The following is a 23,229-nucleotide window of genomic DNA, read 5'->3' as shown; positions in this document are numbered from 1 at the left end:
GTCTCACTGAGTTGCTTAGTGCCTCACTAAGTTGTTGAGGCTGACTTTGAAATTGTGATCCTCCCCATTCAGCCTCCCAAGATGCTGGGATTACAGGTGAGTGCCACCGTGCCTGGTCAGCTTTTTCAACTAGAGAACCTGATTTTCGTAGCATTTCAAAACTTAGCATCTTATTTTCTCTTATTTCTTAGGAATTTAACCTAAGAAACTTGAGATGCTTCCTAACCTGAAAAGTAAATTAAACTTTAAATACCTCCTTTGCCCAACTCATTTTATTACATAGTACTATAAATCATGTTGAATTCATATTATAAAGCATTTAAATAGCATCATAAAAGATAAGAAATCTGAAAAAGAAAACTGATGAATAAATTAAGTTCATAACTCAGTTTGTTTTCTTTCCTACCTGCAATGATCTGTTTGTTCTTTCGAGGAGAACGTGGTTGTCGCTGATATAGGTCACTTGATCTATAAAGGTCAATGGTCCCCATGCTTAACAGTACTGTCTTCTGAATAAAATCCACCACAGCCAACCCATTGCAGTTTCCAAAGGCAACTCTAAGAGAGAAAAAAAATGCAACTAGAAAATATGACAATCATGAATATTTTTGCCTTTAAAGTAAGTATAAGTTTACTGAAAAGTATTGCCTAGGGTTGGGGAGGTTAGGCAGCATGGTATCAGGAAAGGTTTCCCTATACGTTGGATAGAATGACCTAGTATATTAACCATGAACATTTACTACAAAAAAATAAGGATGACCTGCAAGAACACCTTATCAGGTAAGTAGTTATTACCCAATCTGCTCTTTAACTTGATCTTCTATTTGTATGGCAGAATGACACAAAATCTTTTTAGTATAAATGCCACACTTTAATAGCTACAAAGTCTTAGATATGTAATTAGATACCTTCCTCAAATAAAATTGTAAATATTATGATCCAATTAATGTCATATTTTCTTAAACAGAAAAATTAAAATTAGTTACACATATTTAACATTTTGCTACTGTGATACACATAAAGGAGATACAACTCTCATTCACAAATTTTTTTTTCTCAATTTTTGCATGGTGTCCCACTAATTAAAAGACAAACACCATTTAATCAGTTTATAACCAGCATCTCCTGATTTAGTTAAAACACCTCTCCTAAGAAGGTATTTTAGTCACTTGAAGGTATATTTCACTATACTTCACTGCAAAACTGCCAGAACATAATTGTTGAACCCTGTTTTCTCAGTCCAAAAATTGGTTTGTAGCCTTTTATTCCATAATTATTGCATAGTATAATTGTTTGTCACGCTGCTTAAAAGGTAAACAGAGCAGCAACAATATTCACCAATGGCATGTGAATGTGCATTTGCCTTCTTATGCACTGTGAGCCATGAGCCTAGAATTCTCAGTGCACATGCATCGTCAGTATATTTCTGAAAATTGACTTGTGGGGTTTGTTTAGAAGACTGTAGTACTAATGGAATACACGTCATTTGAGTGGTGCTGAGGGTGGCACATCAGATAACGTAAATGATACACATGTAGAACCTTGGCATACAAATTAAGTGTGTGTGTTGGGGGTGGGGGCAAGATGGCAAATTAGAGTGAGGCAACATTTCTTCTAGCTCTGCTACCCAGAACTCAAGCTGCAGGAATAATGCTTCTCCCAGAGGCTTAGAGTGAAAACACCTGACACGGAGGGGCAGTCTGCCTTGGCTGAACCACAAACTGTTGCACAATCTGCCTGAATACTCTGCAGGCCTTCTCCTTTCAGATCACCAGCCACTGGGATGCAACACCGTAGCTCTCCTCCACCTGAGTGCTCCATGACCATGTAGATATTCTAGATGGTCTTGATGAGCTGGAAGAGCTGGAACACATTTCGGTGTTCCAGGGTCATCAACCTATCTCATTCAGATAGGACAGACACATTCCCCTCTATCTTTAGCACGACTTTCAATGCTACCTCTGCCCTGGTGAGAACATGGCAGGCTAGTACCACCTGACAGAAGCACCCCCCTGCCCAATGTCCCTCAGTCACAGTAATGGTCTATCAGAGCTGTCTCATAGCAGGAGCTGGGCTCCCCCAGCACTACACTATTCTGACTACTCTGGTTGTGCATCCTAAGTTGGAACACCAACTAAGGATGCTAGCTAAAAAAACAAACAACAACAACAACAACAAAAAAAACCCAAGTAAAAGACCAAAACCAACAACCAAAAAAGCAACAGACAGAACAAACAAGAAATCCAAATCAAAAACCAACAGCAAAACACCACAATCACCAAGCACCAACCACCAAACGTGCTAACTCTATCTGGGAGTACAACAGGTTGCCTCCAAGAGCTTCCGATACTTATGGACAAAAACCCAGACACAGCCATGGCACTTATAGCAGGTATTTACAGTCCATCACAGTGGCTCCTTGTGAGATTAGGGCAAGAAATGACCCAGTTATGCCTGGGCATAAGCCCCAGTGATCATCCCACTATGGGGCCTCCAGGACCTTTTGGACTTTCATAAGAATAAGTAAGAATAAGTGAGGAACCAGAAGCTTTCTGCAAAGTGGGTTATGGTGACTGATGTTTACATGTTTAGAGATTAAAGTTTGTAGGATACTTTAGTAGTCGTTTCATTTTGACCCTGAAAATCTGCAATAACTTTTGGTTTTCATATCTATACTCAAAAACTATTCAATTCCTATTTCTTTCAAACAGAATGACTAGTGTCAAAGGTATGGTAGTGACACCCTAGAGTTTGGTAACAACGCCTATTCAGTTGAGAGGGAGGGAGCACTCATTATCAGTTCTCCATAAGGTCCTCATAAGTTTTCTCACTAAAAAACTTGGAATGCATAGGACAGTACATTAATAAATGCAAAATGAAAAATGACACAGTATAGAAGCCAAAAATTCTGAAAACTGAAAAAAATGTCTTTCTTGTAGTTGGAAAGAATTGGAGGTGTTCCCAGATGCCTCAATCTCTTCATGTAACTGCCATAGAATAGCTAATTTCTTAACAACATAAAATGACTTCCCACAATTCTGGAGCCTGGAAAGTCTAAGGTCAAAGCACCTTGTTGCTGATCCTCCTTGATGAAAGGAGCAGAAGGGGGCTGAACTCATTCCCTTAAGCGCTTTTGTTGTTGTTGTTGTTGTTGTTTTTTTCCTTTTTGACATACTGGTAATTGAACTTAGGTCTTCAGGCATGTCAGGAAAGTACTCTACCACTGAGATATATACCCAGTCCTTTTTGTTTTGAGATAGGGTCTCACTAAGTTACTTAGGCTGAGCTTGAACACTGATCCTCTTGCTTCAGGTTCCAGAAAAGAGAGGATTATAGCCTCTTGTGGTTTGGATATAAAATGTCCTACCAAAAGTCTTTGTGTTGATATAGGAATATTCAGAGGTAAGATGAGTAGATTGTGAGACCTTTTAACCTAATCGGTCCATTCTAAATTAAATGTACTGACCAGCTGGTAACTGTAGGCATGGGCCATGCCTGGAGGAAATGGGTCACTTGTCTCTCATCTCTTTGAAGTGTACTTTCTCCCTCTCGCCCTTTTCCTGCTCTTCTCTGTCTACCCTTTGTTGCCATGAGTTGAGCAGCTTTCCACTGCTGGGCCCTTCATCCATAAAAGGCTGCCTCACCTTGGGCCCAGAGCTACTGAGTCAGTCATTTGTGGACTGAGACCTCAGAAACCATGTCCTTCAGATAAACTTTTCAGGTGTTCTTGTCAGGTGTCTTGGCCACAGCAATGAAAAATTAAAACACAGCTAAACACCTCTGCACCCAGTTTGACAAATGCTCTTTTGTGTCTGTGCTGGATGAAAGTTGAGCCAGGTCCTTTAGCATGCCATCCATGGGCTTGGAGCCTCATTGCCTAACCACATGCTGAATGCCCACCTCTCAATACTGTTACAATGTCAACAAGAGTTTTGGAGAGACACACACATTCAAACCATAGCACCTTACCTTTGGTAAGGAAAATTCATGAAAATTATAAAAGCTGGTGCTATTTTTGTTTTCTACAAAAGGGAATAGAATAATACAGCAGAAAAGTCCAATTTTATTCTATGGTATTAAACACACATTGTGTACACATGTAAAACTGTGACATCAGTAACTGAGGGGGTGGAGTTGGAGAGGTAAGGCAGTAGCATTCTGTATAATCCTGAAGTTGCACTTCAGAATTGTCCAGAATCACATCAGAGTGGTATACTCTTCACATGTTAATACTCTTCACATGTAATTCCCCAATGGGAACCACAAAGAAGTACCTATAGAACATACCCAAAATGAGAGGTGAGGGAATTATAATGTTTCACTATAAACATAAACTAAATAGGAGAGAAGATAATCATATAATGACAAAAATCACACTGAATCAAAGCTTTCCATGCTCTCCCTATAATAATGCAAACCACACTGAACCATGTATTCTCCCCATCCCTTATTATTACAGTTTTGACAATTACATCATAATAATACCACTTCTGACGGAGGGTGGGTACAGGTCTTATTACCAGCTGTGGAGTCAGAAGCTGAACATATATTTTAGGGCAAGTAATTTAATCCATAAACTATTTAATTCTATTTTTCTGGGTTTTTATCAAAAGGTGTTGAACTTGGTCATGTGATTTTTCTATATCAATCAATACATTCATATGATCATATGATTTCCTTGGCTTGTCAATAAAGAACTTGAGGACTTAAAGAGACATTTTAGGACTTGAAGAGAGGGCATATGAACATGAATACTCTGTGTGCAATAAAAGTTAAAAAAAAAAAAAAAAAGACCACCATCACAATATATAGGATATCTGGGACAGCATCAAGAGAACAAACTGGAGAATCAGTATTATCAAAAAGAATGTGGAGATATAGGCTAAAGGCATTAAGAAGATTTTCAATGAGGTAGTAACAAAACTTTCCCCATATCTGAAATGAGATACACATCCATATACAGGAGGTATTCAGGACACCACACAGAAAAATAATTGTTCTAAGATACATCATAAACCAAAATGCCTATCATTGATATAATGTAAGAATACTTAAAGTTGCCATAGAATCATGTCGGGTCATGTTCAGAGGCAAGCCAATAAGATTCACTTTTTACTTCTCAATTTAGACAATAAAATCAAGGAGGGCCTGGATTGAGATATTCCCATTGTTTAATGGCCAGCCAAGACTCCTAAAATCAGCAAAGCTTTCTTTCAAAATTGATTGAAAACTTTTCATGACAAGAATAAACTACAAGAATTCATAGCCACCAAGCCAGTGCAACAAAGTTTACTCAATATTAAACTACACCCAAAACTCCCAAATAGATGAAGATCACTGAAATTGCATCCAATTAATTGAAAATTGACATAATTTAATATAGCAAACAAACCAAACTGGCAGGCATCTACAAACACACATCCATAGCAACACTGAATGTAAATGGCCTCAACAACCCAATTAAAAGATATAGATATCAGAATGGATTAAAAAAGAAGACCCCATCATATGCTGTTTGCAACAGACTCATCTTGGGAAAGATATCCACAGACAGAAGGTAAAATAATGGAACAAATATTCCATTTAAATATTTTGTCAAAACAAAGCGTAGTAGCTATTGTATTTATCTGACAAAGCAGATTTTAAGCAAAAATTAATATGAAGAGACAAAGAAGGCCACTACATTCTGGTATAGGGAATACTCCAACAAAAAGCCATAATGATAGTAAACATATATGCCCCAAATGTCAATGCACATGATTAAATTTAAAAACAATTACTGACATTAAATCTCTGATACACCCCAATATAATAATACTGGCTGCTTTTGTGAGGGGAACTAGGAATTGAACTCAGGGGCACTCAATCACTGAGCCACATCTCCAGCCCTATTTTGCATTTTAATTAGAGACAGGTCTTGCTGAGTTGCTTAGCAGCTTGCTTTTGCTGAGGCTGGCTTGGAACTCACAATCCTCCTGCTTCAGCCTCTTGAGCCTCTGTGATTACAGGCGTGCATCACCACGCCCAGCAACAGCGGGTGATTTTAACATCCTCTTATCACTCATAGGTCATCCAAGCATGGAATCATTATGTATAGACCAAACCTATAATAGTATAGATCAAACAACTCTCATAGACATCTACAGACTAAATCACCCCAAAACAGCTGAATTTACCTTCTCAACAGCTCATAGGTCTTTTCCATTATAGACCATATTCTATGTCAGAAAGAAAGTCTTATCAAATACTAAAAATCTGATATAATCCGGTGCAACCAGTTGGATCATAATGGAGGAAGACTAGAAATCAACAGAAAAAATTAATAGAATCCACATAAACCCATGCAGACTGATCAATACTCTTTTAAATAAAGAATGGATCCAAGTAGAAATGAGAGATGAAATCAAGAAATTCTTAGAAACAACCAAAAAAGTCAGATTCAACTTCTCAAAATCTCTGAGACAGTATGAAAGCAATTCTAAGAGGAAAACTTTTAGTACTGAGTGCCTACATTTAAAAAAATAGATTCTTAAAGAATAAGCTTATGATTTACCTCAAAACAGTAGAAAGGAAGAACTAATTCTGAAACCCATGAGAGGAAATTATAAAGATCAGAGTCACAATTAATGAAATTGAAAATATGAAAAAATACAAAGGGTCACTGCAACAAAGACTTGGTTCCTCAAAAAAAGTACATAAGATTGACAAACTGTTAGCCAAACTAATCAAAAAGAGAGAAAAAACCCAAATTAACAAAACTAGAGATGAAAAAGAAGCTATCACCACAGGCACTTTTGAAATTCAGAGGATCATTAGAAATTATTTTGAGAATGTATATTCTAATATGGAAACTCTAGAAGACATTGACAATATTTTAGACGCACACGTCCTGAGAAAATTGAACCAGGAGGATAAATAAAACCCAGACAGATCAATATCAAGTGATGAAATTTAAACAGTAATTAAAATCCTTCCAACAAAAAAGTGTTCACAACCACATGGATTTTCAGTTAAGTTCTACCAGACCATTAGATAAGGACCAACTCATTCTCAAATTATTCCATAAAATCAAAAGGGAAGGAACATTCCCAAATACATTCCAGGAATACCAATACCAGGCAAAGATATATCAAGGAAAGTAAATTTTTGGCCAATATCCCCACTGAACAAATATACATAAATACTTAATAAAATAATGGCAAACCATGTTCAAAAACACATTAAGATAACAGTACAACATGATCAAATGTGTTTCATGTCAGGGATGCAAGGTTGGTTCAACATATGCAAAACAATACATGTAATTCATCACATAAATAGAATGAAGGTCAAGAACCATATGATCATGTAAACAGATGCAGAAAAAGCTCTTGATATAATCCAGCACCTGCTCACAGTAATAACTTGGAGAAACTAGGGACGGGAAAAATTTACCTCAACAGTATAAAGGCTATCAGTGAAAAATCCAAAACCAACATCGTACTGAACACAGAATAACTGAAAAAAATTTCCTCTAAAATCAGGAAAAATGCAAGAATGTCCATTGCTACCACTTCTATTCAGCACTGTTTTTGGAACTCTAGCCAATGTAATCAGGCAAGAGAAAGAAATTAAAGGGATATGAATAGAAATAAAAATCCAATTAACTGCTGATTTTTGATCCTATATATGACAGACTTAAAAACATTAAAGACATTTCTAAAGCTGACAGATAAATATAGCTAAGTACCAGATACCTGATCAACATTCATAAGTCAATAGTTTTCCTATACTCCAACAGTGATTCTTCTGAAAAAGAAATTTTAAAAACTGTCCCATTCACAACAGCCTAAAAAATACTTGGAAATAAATGTAATAAAGGAGGTGAAATATCTCTACCATGAAAATTATAGAACTCCAAAGAAAGAAAATGAAGAAGACCTCAGAAGATGCAAAGACCTACCATGTGCTTGGATAGGACAATTAATGATTCTAAATGGCCATATTACCGAAAGCAATATACAGATACAATGGAATAGCCATCAAAACACCAAAGATAGTCCTAAATTTCATTAAGAAGCATAAAAGATGAATAGCCAAAACAATCCTAAGCAAAAAGAGTGATAGTGGACTAATCATAATACCTGATCTCCAATTATGCAACAGAGCTAAAGTGACAAACACAGCATTGTACTGGCATCAAAATAGGCTTGAAGAACAAGGAAATAGAGTAGAAGTCACAGTCATATACTCATAGTCATCTTACATTTGACAAAGGTGCCAAAAATATATTATGGAGACAGGTATTTTTTAATGAATGGGGCTGGAAAAACTGGCTATTCATACAGGGAAGGATGAAATTAGATCCCTATCTCTCACCCTGTACAAAAGTCAAATCACGGTGGATCAATAACTTAGCAATTTTCTTCTTAAAAATTACTGAAAGCAAATACAGGGTCAACATTCTATCATATTGGTTCTGGCACTAACTTCCTTAACAAGACCTCTTTAAAAGTCAAGAAATGAAACAAGGAATCAATAAGTGGGATGCTCTCAAATTAAAAGCCTCTGCACAGCAAAGGAAATGATTAGGTGTACGAATAGTGACCCTAGTGAATGGGAGAAAATATTTGCCAGCTGCTCCTCCATTAGGGAATATCCAGAATATATATTTAAAAAAAACAAACAAACAGGTTAATACCCCCCCCCCCCCCAAAAACCCCAAATAACCTGTTCAATACATGGGTAAAAAACCTAAGCAGATATTTGTCAAAGGAAACAAATGGCCAACAAATACATGAAAAAAACTTCAACATCTCTAGTAACCAGGGAAATTCAAACCCAAACTACACCAAGATTTCCTCTCACTCCAGTCAGAAAGGCAATTGCTAAATCAGAACAAGATACATTCCAAGCTTTTGTAAATTATGTCAAAATGGATTCTACTGTCATGTATAACTAAAAAGAATCAATAAAAAAGAGTACAAATAATAATAAATGCTGGCAAGGATGTGGAGGAATAGGTGTACTCATACATTGTTGGTGGGAATGCATCTTACTACAACCACTCTGAAAGGCAGTATGGAGATTCTTCATAAAACTAGGAATAGAAGTACTATATGAGGGGGCGATCCAAGAAGGCGGTCTAGAGGGTGACTGCATCTCCAGTCTCTCCAGAACCCAGGATTCAAGAAGGGGAGGCATTGAGAGACTCGGAGTAAAATAGAGCCACGGGGTGAGTCTCCCCCACCCGGTGAAGCACTGCCTGGGCGGCAGGCCCGGATTTGGGTGGCTTATTAGAGTAGGGTAGGGCAGCTAGAGTCCTCCCCAGGCAGCTCTGCACACTCTGGTGGTGGGCTCCTCCCACAGAGTCAGATTCTCCAGCATCTTGGAGCAGGCCCCCTAGTGAGAGCCTTCCTGCACAGAACCAAGCTTCAAGTCCCTGAACCAGGGCGGCAAGTTCTTGCCTGCAGGTTGCTTCAGGGACCAGGAGAGGGCAGCCAGGGACTTCCCCAAGCAGCCCGCAGCCCGGCCCCCTCCGATGGGAAGCGCCTTTCCAGGCCAGCTTCTCGAAGCAGACACCCAGTGAGAGCCTTTCTACACAGAGCCAGCGACAAGTCCCCAAGCCATCAGAGACCTCCGGCCCACAAGCATCCTCTGGGACCAGGGCACGGCAGCCAGAGACCTCTCTAGGCAGACCTGCGCCCCAGGTCCCCTGGCCACAGGCTTTTTCCATGGGGTGACCCAAGATGGCGGACTAGAGGGTGACTACATCTCCAGTCGCTCCAGAACCGAGGATTCAAGAAGGGGAGGCATTGAGAGACTCGGACTAAAATAGAGCCACGGGGTGAGTCTCCCCTACCCGGTGAAGCACTGCCCGGGTGGCAGGCCCAGATTCAGGTGGCTTATTAGAGTAGGGTAGGGGAGCTAGAGTCTTCCCCAGGCAGCACTGTGCACTCCAGCGGTGGGCTCCTCCCACAGGGCCAGATTTTCCAGCATCTCAGAGCAGGCTCCCCAGTGAGAGCCTTTCTGCACACAGCCAGCTCCAAGTCCTGGAACCAGTAGCGGGCTAGGGGCAGCTTTCCTTGGAAGCACTGCATTATCAAGTTACTCCAAGACTTCAGGCTACTGAAGGCAGGAAGGTGATACACTGAAATCTACAGGAACAATATAAGCCAATAGAAGAATTCTGCAATATCACAAAGTCCCACTGACATCTGACCAATATGAGAAAACAAGGGAAGAAAATATCCCAAACAAACCTAGATACTATATCAATAAAACCCAATGACAGCACAGCAGAAGAAATGTCAGAACATTCTCAACAAAATATTCCATGAGGAAGAGATGAAAAACAATGATGCAAATCAGAAACGGGAGAAAATGAGTCAAATGACTGGGAATACAAATCATATCCACAATAATAACCCTGAATGTTAATGGCCTGAACTCATCAATCAAAAGACATAGACTGGCAGAATGGATTAAAAAGAAAAATCCAACAATTTGCTGCCTGCAAGAGACTCATCTCATAGAAAGAGATACCCATAGACTAAAGGTGAAAGGATGGGAAAAAACATACCATGCACACGGACACAGCAAAAAAGCTGGAGTATCCATCCTCATTTCAGATAATGTGGACTTCAAGCCAAAACTAGTCAGAAGGGATGAAGAAGGACATTTCATGCTGCTTAAGGGAAGCATAAATCAGCAAGACATAACAATCATAAATATCTATGCCCCGAACACTGGCTCTTCCATGTACGTCAAACAAATCCTTCTCAATTCCAGAAATCAAATAGACAACAACACAATAATACTAGGCGATTTTAACACACCTCTCTCACCACTGGATAGATCATCCAAACAAAAATTGAATAAAGAAACCATAGATCTCAAAAACACAATCAACAATTTAGACTTAACCGACTTATACAGAATATACCATCCAACAAAGAACAAATACACTTTCTTCTCAGCAGCACATGGATCCTTCTCTAAAAAGACCATGTTTCATGCCACAAAGCTACTGTTAGCAAATACAAGAAGATAGAGATACTACCTTGTACTCTACCAGATCACAATGGATTGAAATTAGAAATAAATGACAGAATAAAAAACAGAAACTTCTCCAATACCTGGAGATTAAATAATACACTATTATATGATGAATGGATAACAGAAGACATCAGGAAGAAAATTAAAATTCTTACAAGTAAACGAGAACAAAGACACATCATATCAAAATCTCTGGGACACTATGAAAGCAGTACTTAGAGGAAGATTTATTTCATGGGGCGCATTCAACAAGAGAAGTAGAAATCAACAAATAAACGACTTAACACTACAGCTCAAAGCCCTAGAAAAAGAAGAGCAGAACAACACCAAAAGTAGTAGAAGACAGGAAATAGTTAAAATCAGAGCTGAAATCAATGAAATTGAAACAAAAGAAACAACTGGAAAAATTAACAAAATAGTTGGTTCTTTGAAAAAATAAACAAAATTGATGAACACTTAGCCACACTAACAAAGAAAAAGAGGGAGAAAACTCATATTACTAAAATTCAGAATGAACATGAAATTTCACAACAGACACGAGTGAAATACAAAACATAATTAGAAGCTATTTTGAAAATCTATACTCCAACAAAACAGAAAACCTCGAAGACATCAACAAGTTTCTAGAGACATATGAATTACCTAAACTGAACGAGGAGGACATACACAACTTAAATAAATCAATTTCAAGCAATGAAATAGAAAAGGTCATCAAAAGCCTACCAACAAAGAAAAGTCTGGGACCAGATGGGTTCTCAGCCGAGTTCTACAAAACCTTTAAAGAAGAGCTCATTCCAATACTTCTCAAAGTATTCCATACAATAGAAGAGGAGGGAACCCTCCCAAACTCATTCTATGAAGCCAATATCACCCTGATACCTAAACCAGACAGAGACTCATCAAGGAAAGAAAATTTCAGACCAATATCCTTAATGAACATCGATGCAAAAATTCTCAACAAAATTTTAGCAAATTGCATACAAAAATAGATTAAAAAGATAGTTCACCATGATCAAGTGGGTTTTATCCCAGGGATGCAAGGTTGGTTCAACATCCGGAAATCAATAAATGTCATTCACCATATCAACAGACTAAAAGTTAAGAATCACATGATTATTTCAATAGATGCAGAAAAAGCATTCGATAAAATACAGTATCCCTTCATGCTCAAAACACTAGAGAAAATTGGGGTAGTGGGAACATTCCTTAACATTGTAAAGGCCATCTACGCTAAGCCCATGGCCAATATCATTCTAAATGGTGAAAAACTGAAAGCATTCCCCCTAAAAACTGGAACAAGGAACGGATGCCCTCTTTCACCACTTCTATTCAACATCGTTCTTGAGACTCTAGCCAGAGCAATTAGACAAACCAAAGAAATTAAAGGGATACGAATTGGAAAAGAGGAACTCAAACTATCCCTGTTTGCTGATGACATGATTATATATTTAGAGGAACCTGGAAATTCCACCAGAAAACTCTTAGAACTCATAAGTGAATTCAGTAAAGTAGCAGGTTACAAGATCAATGCTCATAAATCCAATGCATTTTTATACATAAGTGATGAATCTTCAGAAAGAGAAATTAGGAAAACTACCCCATTCACAATAGCATAGAAAAAAATAAAATACTTGGGAATCAATCTCACAAAAGAGGTGAAAGACCTCTACAATGAGAACTACAGAACACTAAAGAAAGAAATTAAAGAAAACCTTAGAAGATGGAAAGATTTCCCATGTTCTTGGATAGGCATTTTGACAATTAATATTGTCAAAATGGCCATACTACCAAAAGTGCTATACAGATTCAATGCAATTCCAATTAAAATCCCAATGATGTACCTTACAGAAATAGAGCAAGCAATTATGAAATTCATCTGGAAGAAGAAGAAACCCAGAATAGCTAAAGCAATCCTCAGTAGAAAAAGCGAAGGAGGGGGTATCGCAATACCAGATCTTCAACTCTATTACAAAGCAATAGTAACAAAAACGGCATTGGTATTGGTACCAGAATAGACAGGTAGATCAAGGGTACAGAATAGAGGACATGGACACAAACCCAAATAAATACAATTTTCTCATACTAGATAAAGGTGCCAAAAATATGCAATGGAGAAAAGATAGACTCTTCAACAAATGGTGCTGAGAAAACTGGAAAACCATATGCAACAGAATGAAACTAAATCCCTATCTCTCACCCTGCACAAAACTCAACTCAAAATGGATCAAGGACCTCAGAATCAGACCAGAGACCCTGCATCTTATAGAAGAAAAAGTAGGTCCAAACCTTCAACTTGTTGGCTTAGATCAGACTTCCTCAACAGGACTCCCATAGCACAAGAAATAAGAGCAAGAATCAATGACTGGGATAGATTCAAACTAAAAAGCTTTCTCTCAGCAAAGGAAACTATCAGTAATGTGAAGAGAGAGCCTACAGAGTGGAAGAATATCTTTGCCACTCATACTTCAGATAGAGCGCTAATTTCCAGAATCTATAAAAGCACTCACAAAACTCTACACCAAGAATACAAATAATCCAATCAACAAATGGGCTAAGGAAATGAACAGACACTTCACAGAAGAAGATGTACAAGCAATCAATAGATATATGAAAAAGTGTTCAACATCTCTAGTAATAAGAGAAATGCAAATCAAAACTACCCTAAGATTTCATCTCACCCCGATTAGAACGGCGATTATCAAGAACACAAGCAACAATAGGTGTTGGGGAGGATGTGGGGGAAAAAGGTACACTCATACATTGCTGGTGGGGTTGCAAATTAGTGCAGCCACTCTGGAAAGCAGTATGGAGATTCCTCAGAAAGCTTGGAATGGAACCACTATTTGACCCAGCTATCCCACTCCTTGGCCTATACCCAAAGGACTTAAAATCAGCACACTACAGAGATACAGCCACATCAATGTTCATAGCTGCTCAATTCCCTATAGCCAGATTGAGGAACCAACCTAGATGCCCTTCAGTTGATGAATGGATAAGAAACTATGGCATATATATATATATATATATATATATATATATATATATATACACACAATGGAATATTACTCTGCCATGAAGAATGATAAAATTATGGCATTTGCAGGCAAATGGATGAAATTGGAGGATATCATGCTAAGTGAGATAAGCCAATCTCAAAAAACTAAAGGACGAATGATCTCGCTGATAAGCAGATAAGGACATATAAGGGGGGGTATGAGGGGTTAGCGTTAGGGTAGGGTTAGGTTTAGGGTTAGGGATAAGGAGGGTGGTAAGAATGGAGGAAGGAAGGACTGTATAGAGGGAAAAGAGGGGTGGGAGGGGTGGGGGGAAGGGAAAAAATAACAGAATGAATCAAATAATATTGCCCTATGTAAATTTATGATTTTTAATTAAAATAAATACATAATAAAAAAAAGAAGTACTATATGATACAGCTATCCCACTCCTTGGTAGTTATACAAAAGAATTAAAATCATCATTCTATAGTGATACAGCCACTTTAATGTTTATAGCAGCACAATTCACAATAGCCAAATTATGGAGCTAATCCAACTGCTCATCAATAGATGAACAGATTAAGAAAATGTGATATATATTTACACAATGGGGTTTCACTCAGCCATAAAGAATAAAAGAAATTACAGCATTTACAGGCAAATAGTTGGAAATGGAAAACTTCCTGTTGAGAGAAATAAGCCAGACTCAGAAAATCAATTGAATGGTTTCTGTCAAATGCAGAAGCTAGAGCAAATTAAGGGAAAAGAATAGAGTGGGGTCAGCTATCATAAATACAGACAGGATCAGTGAAGTATAAGGAGATTGTGGGGGAAGGAGGAGGGTTAGGAAAATAGAGGAAATGCAGAATGAATTCAAGAAAATTATGCTATATGCATGTATATATATGCCACAATGAATTCTGCCTTTATGTATATCTATAATAAACCAATTAAAAATAAAAAAGATATAGAAGGAAGATAGGTAGTGAATATGAACAGGGGGGAGCAGGGTGGGAAAAGAGAAAGGACCAGTGACTGAAACAGAGCAAATTAAATTCTATGCATGTCTGATTATGTCAAACTATTATGGTCAAATATAATTCACTATTTTAAAAAGGAACAGAATGCAACCAACCCTGTTGCATACATTTCTTCTTATTCCTCTTGCCCCTCCTGAAATCTGAATTCTTAAGATAAAGAATTATTGGTGGAACTGTAAAATATTACAACCAAAATTCAAGTTTTTTTATGCATTAACATGTTATATATTAATATATTTGACATTTTAAAATAAATTGTTGCATATAATTCACTTTCATTTCCATAAAATTCAATTGAATTTATATAGCACAATCTATCCAGACCAATAAACACTCATTTTTTTTTTTTTTTGGTTTGGGATTTTTATCATACTGCTAGTATAAATAAGGCTGTTATCCTTTGGTACATATTTGTTTCCCATTTTGTTAGTTACATATCTACATAAGAAACTGTTTTAGTCAACTTTTTCACTTCTGTGACTAAAATATCTGACCAGAACAATTTTAGGATAGAAGTTCAATTGGGGGCTCATGGTTTCAGAGGTCTCAGTCTATAGATAGCTGGCTCCATTCCTCAGGGTTGGAAGTGAGGCAGGACTTCAGTGGCAGAACAGCGTGGTGGAGGGAAACAGCACACATAATGATCAGAAAGCATAGAGAGACCTCCACTTGCCCAATATAAATATATATTCCAAAGATATACCCTCAATGCTCTACCTTCTCCAGTCACACTCTACCTGCATTCAGTTACCACTCAATTAATCCTATCAGGTGATTAATTCACTGGTTGGGTTAAGGCTCTCATAACCCAATCATTTCTCCTCTGAACCTTCTTGCATTGTCTCACGCATGAGTTTTTGGGGGACACCTCACATTCAAACCACAACAGAAGACTTCAGGTGGTAGAGTATTTGTATCTATATATGTTAAGACAAAGTAGATAAGGCTGGCAGTTTTATAAAGTAGATAACCCTATCCGTAGCAGACTATGTAAGTTTCTGTTACCCAATATCTTTGCTACCACTACCAATATTATTAATGTGGCTGTGCAAGACATATGTACAATCAAATATTGCTTAACAGGATATATTTTGAGAAATGTATTGTTAGGCCACTTTGTCATTGTGTGAATATCACAGAGTATACTTATACCAACTGGCTACAATGTCATTTGGCATTACTCTCCTGTGGGACCACTACTGTGGTCCATCATTAGCTGAAACAACATTATGTGTTACGTGACTGTGTGTGTGTTTTATAGGTGTTATTTTACTTTTGCCATTTGGATATCCTCTTTTGTGACATGTTTGTTCAAATCTCTTCTGCAATTTTTCTATTTAATTCTTTTTCTTCTTGGTAATTAATGAGCTTTAAAGGAAAGCTCTAATGGGGACTCAGAGGAAGGTGAAGGATGGTAGGGAAAGCCTCAATATTCTTAGTGCTTACCTAAGAGGCCATGAACAGAATGTTGATAGAAATCTGAACAGCAAAGGCCATTCTGAGGAAATCTCTGTTGGAAATATGTTATTGGAAACTGGAAGAAATGGGAGCCTGCTTATGAAGAGCAATTTCTGTGATGAAATATAATATTTAGCAAAAGAACTAAGCAAAATGTTGAAGGTGCAGCATGGCTTCTCTTGACTATTTACAGTAAAATATGAAAAAAATGAGTTAAGAATGGAAATTATAATTCAAAGGTAAACAGACTTTAAAGATTTGGAAATTTTTCAGCCTGGCCATGTTGTAATGAATGAAAAAGTATGTTCAGGAAAGAATACCAATGGTGTGTATAAGCAGTCATTTGTTTGATAAGGTAATCAGTATGAATGGGCAGAAGCCAGATGCTATTCCTCAAGACCATAGAAGAATAATCCACAAAGGCATTTTGGAAATTAATGGTTTTGCCACTACCATCACCATCCCAGAGTGCAAATGTCAGAACTTTGTCACAAGAGAGACCTCAGTTTCCACTGAAACCTTGACACTGCTGCCTAGTACTTCCTCAAGTCTCTACTCCCTATATTCTGATACACTGGTCCTTAGCCATTATATACATGCAGCTTGAGTGAGCCCAGGTGAGGGTCATAGTGGCAGCCACTTAAGAGGGCATAGGTGGCAAATCTTGGTGATGTCCATGCCCTGCCACCTCCACTGGACCATGCACAAAACTGTGGGGCATGCTACCTCCAACTTCATATCAAAGGATGCCCTAGAAGGCCCTGGAGCCCAGGTAGAGACCTGGAAAAACAGAATCAGAAGAAAATCTCTGCCAGGGAAACGTCCGGTTGAGCTATTAAAAGCCCAAAATAGCAGATCCAATAGTATGAGACTTCAGCTTAGGAGAGCTGCAGGCATGAGACCCCAACTCATGAAAGCTGCAGGATGGGCTGTGCCCCAATGAGCAAAACCATGAGAACACAGACAATATGTTCTCTGACCTCATTACCGTCACTTCCTAAGTCAGGTGACACGTATTCATAGCCTCTTAATTCTGATATCCCCTTTTCTTTGCAGGTCAATGTCTTGAGAAGGGACACATAAAAGTTCTTGAGATCAGCCATTTCCCAGGGTCATTATGTAGGTCAAAGAATAACCACATATTCTTATATTAAATATGGGGATGCTAGCGTTAAAATAAATTAAAATGGAGATTAGGCCTGAAGAATCCCTGAGCAGACAAAAATTCAGGTAACTGACCTTATCATTGCTTGATTTGCAGACATAAATGAAACTTCAACTATTTCTTATAAATGTTTATATTAAAGGAAAACAGAACTTTATTTCAATTAATCAGAAGAAACCATCAAATGTGTAATTATTTAACTGGAGTCTTTCCAACAGGATAAACTAATAAGGCCTTATGTAACTGTAACCTATGAAATATTTTCTTTGTTCTAATTTTATATCCATTCTATAAGAGTCTCCCCTTTGTGTTCCTTTCGAGGAGTTCCTGAACCACTTCTGGTTTGAAGCTCCCCATTTCATGATTTGTTTGTTCAAATAAACTTAACTTTTAGTGTGCTTCAGTTTACCTTTCCTAATAATATGCTGTCCCAAAATCCCTTCCACCTCTCTTATCTTCCATTGGTGACCGCAGTCAACTTTCCCGTCAAGACTTTTCCAATGAAGAACCAAATACCTAATATCTATGTGCATGTACATCTGCCATAGATATCCCTTCTAATAGAAAACTCTGGTAACACAAAATAGTTTTTTCTTCAAGGGCTTTCTCTTACTGATGACTTCAAGTTTGTTTGGAGCTCCACTAGACTTAGCTTTGAAAATTAGACACAGAGCCGAATATATAAAGAAATGTATTATTTGAAAAAGTTGATTCCAAATTAGCAGAGAAAAGAGGTATTAAAAATGGCATTAATACAATGTCATCAGGAAAAAATATAGCTTAATATTTATTTCATATCTTATATTTAAATGAATTATAGATAAATATTTAATATATAAAAGAAATAATTTATTAGTGAGAACATAATTTTTATCATCATAAAGGAAGGCCTAATCCAGAGTCATAAAAAGAATAAAAAATAGAATCATGAAAATTTATCTGTGTGAAAACATCATCCTGAACAAAGTCATAAAGCAAATCAAAACAGAAAATAATACTTTCAAATTACATCACAGAGAAAGGTAATATCCCTAATATGTAAACAGCTTTTACAAATCTTTACAAGAAAGTCTACTGAATCTGCAGGAAAATGGACAAAGAAGAGAAATGTCACAATACAGGGAAAGCTGTTCATCTGCACTGAAGACACAAGAAAATTCTACTAATATAATGGCACAACGATTTTTACTTAACAAATTGACAGAAATCAAAAGGTTGATTAACACTATTGTTAAAAAGGTTGTAGGAAGTCAGGCATTCTCAAACAGTGCCGGTGGGAGTATAGTTTGATAGAACATTTGTGGAGGGCTATGATCAAGGAATAAGAATTAATTTGAATTAAATTAGACTTTTAACAGAATAAAATCCAACTGCCAAAAGATTTGATATCTGGTTGGCTTATGTAGTTCTGAGCCTTCCTCTTAGTATAGACCTCCAGAAGAAATGTATATACTTTCTGGAGGGTGGTACCATCATCCAGAAACTCAAAATATGTGTATGTCTCAATTAAAAAATATACCGTTTTTTAAAATCTGACACATATGAATACAATATAATGTACCAAAAACCAAGATAACACTTGTAATTACCAAATATGGAGCTATAAAACACATATTTAAAGTAACTACATTTGACATGTTCAAAGAAATAAAAAAGAGTGACAATTTAGGAAAAGAGCAGAAAGTTTTAAAAGAATCAAATGGAAAATCTAAAATTGAAAAATAAAATAACTGAAATTAAACTTAATGAATTTATTATCATATTAGTTGGAGAGATTTGGCTCTAAAAGCCAAATCAAAAGGAAATGAAACCCAAGGAGAAAAGATACAGAAAATACAAAGTCAACCAAACAAAAACTTACAACTGTAATATCATCCTAACAACCTTATAATAATATCAGAAGAGGATATACTACCTCAAGTTTGACATCAAAAAAGAATAACCTTTTTAAGTTTGAATTATTATTTTTCTCATACTACACTCAATCTAATGAAAATACAGGCAAGGGCTTCTTCTAATTTTAAAGACCTCACTTAAATATTTTAAAGGAAACATCTAAAATGTAAAAATTAAATAATACAAATCATAAAGAAAGTTTACTTACATTCCATATGCTGAGTTTATGGCAAGACTAGTAATCTGTTGAGGAGGTTCACCATCTACCCACACCAACTGAATAACAAGTTCTGCTTGATATCCTGGGGGCATTCGCACCGGTCGTGTCTTAACACTATATGAAAGAGAAAAAAATAACTCTATCATGGACAGTCTAAGTAAGCATACCCATGTTTATCTTGAGAATTTATATTGAATCACCCTACAGAAATATTTAATACAGGCACTGAACACATCATGAATGTGGACAGTATTTTCTAACTTTCTCAAACTATACCAAGTCACTTATGATTGCCAGCTACTTTAACATTTTGTTCCATTGTCCCATAAATGGAACACCTATAAAAAATTTACAATGAAATGATAAATGCTGAAATAATTGCTATGTTTTTAGAGGCCTATTCCTTTGAGAAAAGTAATAGGTGAAAGACTAGAGCATTTGGAAAAAAATATATACTTCATATATATTTGAAAATACAAAGTACTGAAACCCTAGATTATGATTTCCAACCTATTTTAATGCAGCCATGTCAATTGTTTTTAAATATTTGCAAAATTGACAAGTTGGAACTTAATGGTTAACCGTATACTCAATCAGGCCCAGGACTTTAACTGCTTTTTATCACTTCCTTTCTTCTTTTGAGAATGGCACTTAAAATTATTTTATTATATAATTATTTTCCTATGTAATAATTGTTACATGTGTAAATTATAAAGTATAATAAAAAGAATAACCATTAGACTACCACACAACTAGTAGTTTAATCATCCAATACCTGAATTCCTTTTTTCCTGTAAACCTATACTACCTGTAGACTTCTCTAATCCAGTTGATTATAATTTCTAAACCTCATGGCATCCCATTAAAGTATTAAAATCATTCACTAATATTCTTTTTTCATACCTGACACCAATTATCAAATGCTACTGATACTACCTTCAAAATACATCTAGAACCTGTTAACTTTTTACTTCTCAATTGCTTCCATACTAATACAGCTGCCAAATAAAAATACATGATGTCTATTTAAATTTAAATTTCAAATAAACAACACATAGCTTTTTAAAAGTAAGTTCATTGCAACATTGAATATTGTTGTGGTTTAGATATGAGGTTTTCCCCAAAAGCTCATGCATGAGACAATGCAAGACAGCAACATTCAAATTTAAATGGGTAGTCAGAATTTTATTTGTCAAATAGGGCAGGCTTTAACTTTATTTCTAATTAGTTTAGAGCAACAGTCTCCTACCTAATATCGTAACTTTTATCATCCCCTCCATCCTCCTGTAGTTCTAACTACACCACCCTCTTTACTTTTCCTTAAACATGCCAAGCACTTCAAGGCCTTTACTCTAGTTGTTTTCTTCTGCCTGTAACATTCTTTGTCCATATATTCTTAGGCTAATCCCTTCTTTTCCTTCAAAATTTTCTTTAAATCTCACCTTCTTAAAGAGGCCCATGATAACCAGAATCATACACAAAGGCAAAATTTTTTTAAAAAATTCAAATTATTGCATAAACATGTATTTATTGATAAGAATTGTAATATTGCTAAAAATTAAGAGTTGATTAAAATACTTTTTAATTAGCTAATATATATGGCAGACTAAATTCAGTAAAGGAAAGTGACTTAGGGATGAATGCTGACATATAATTTAGGAAAGTGTGGATTATATGCAGTTTAAGAAATACAATAGAAAAAAATTCACTTAATAATATTACTTGCTTCAGTTTTGCTTCATGGTCTTTTGACCTTAAGCACATAACAGGATTATACTGATTTTTGCCCTTTGATTCTCTTAATTATCCTTAAGATTGTCTTTACATAGATCCTTCTATTACACTTCAACAATTATTGCTCACCCCATCCCCATCTCCACTACCAGTTCTTTTTTTTTTTTTTTGGTACTGGGGATTGAACTCAGGGCCTTGTGCTTCTAAGGCAAGCACTGTACCTACTGAGCTATATCCCCAGCCCACTACCAGATCTTTGTTGATTTCATTGGTTTTAGTCTCTCATCACTATTTGAAAAAATTATCTGACTTTAAAGAAAAATGTTTTGGCAATTTAAAGACTCATGCTTTAATGAAAATCTTCTAACTTAAAAAATAGATCTACAGTATTTTCTTGTACATTTTTGTTCTCTTTCCAGTTTTCATTTTAAAAGTAATCAAATAAACAAAGTGATATAAAGGGGAAGTTAAATATATAAATTCATAACATTATGAAAGATTTGTCTCCCCTTCCCCTACTTATATTTTTTAACTTCATAAGAAAAATGTAAGAAAAAGTAAGAATTATTACTAATTGTATGTAGTTCCTGAAATTATATCTCTAAATTTTCCATGTTTTCATAAGGAATGAGGAAACTAGCTGTCTAAAGTTCTTCAAGGAGAAGATGTATATATTTTCATATGGGGCTTAGAGAAATTCCTTATTTTGGCTTAATGCTTCATTTGATTAACACTAGAAACATTTGACAGTAGAAAAGCAGTAATACTTAATGCCCTTTACTAAAAAGAATTTAACAATTAAGATAAATATTATTATAGGCTTTATTAACTAGGTTTTATTCAATAATGATACTAGACTTTATTTAGATATATTGAGTGAACACTTTGTTAATAGCAACAGTTAGAAAAAATAAATATTATACTACAATGTACTAGCTGTCATGAGAGACATTTTATTTTCTAATACATTTTCTTATAGTAAATAGTAAGCTCTTTTTTTTTTTTTTTTTTTTGATTCTAGGAAAGTTAAAGAAATTTCATAAATATTTTTTCAACTGAAAAGTACCAAGCAAGCAGCCAATTTTTGCCATGCCAAGTTTCCTATTCTATCAAAGCCATGTTTTCTTTAGGATCTTTCTGGAATATAAAGAAATGAATAAAAAAGTCAAAGAAGGGTGAAAATACTATGGCCTTTTCATGGATGTTCAAAGAAGAGACCAAGGTACCCGCTGATGGATTGAAGATCACTTGACAACTTAAGAGAGAACAGTGAATTTATGTGTCACAGTTTCCAAGAATCATATGATTTATGTGTAAAGTATGTTAAAATTAAATATTTTAAACCTTTACAGTTTAAAACTCTTACTTGAGGCATGGGATACTGTCCTTTGTGACTCCTTCACTAGCCACGGTGTTAGTGCTCCCTGAAAGACTCCTTGAAGAAGGAAGCTGGGATGAAAGATCTGAAAATGGAGGACTTGTTTCTGGTTCAGGAGTAATAATATCTTCAATATCATACTGAAGTCGTACCTCTAATGACTTAAAAAAAATCAGATTTTAGTTTAACCTACATCATAATAATAAATAATCACATTAATATACCTGATAGCTTTTGGTAATTACTTATAATTTTTCAGATTAATACAATTTCAATTTATAGTAATTCAATTAATTTATATTAAT

At 36.0% G+C, this 23,229-nt stretch overlaps 1 protein-coding gene across 13 annotated transcripts in view; it reads right to left on the bottom strand.

Moving 5' to 3' along the window:
• The window catches only part of STXBP5L (syntaxin binding protein 5L), a 452,269-nt gene that overhangs the window by 95,976 nt on the left and 333,064 nt on the right, over positions 1–23,229 (bottom strand). For all 13 annotated transcript variants that reach the window (XM_079155274.1, XM_079155277.1, XM_079155276.1 and 10 more), the window contains 3 exons: positions 22,913–23,085; positions 19,801–19,926; positions 407–558 (listed from right to left, as the gene is read on the bottom strand). In XM_079155274.1, coding sequence (XP_079011400.1) covers positions 407–558; positions 19,801–19,926; positions 22,913–23,085 — 451 coding nt within the window. The remainder of the gene's footprint in view (positions 1–406; positions 559–19,800; positions 19,927–22,912; positions 23,086–23,229) is intronic.

This window comes from Sciurus vulgaris, assembly GCF_902686455.1.
Source record: "Sciurus vulgaris genome assembly, chromosome: 10".
Classification (NCBI taxonomy): Eukaryota; Metazoa; Chordata; class Mammalia; order Rodentia; family Sciuridae; genus Sciurus; species Sciurus vulgaris.
This window is presented reverse-complemented; position numbering and strand designations above follow the sequence as displayed.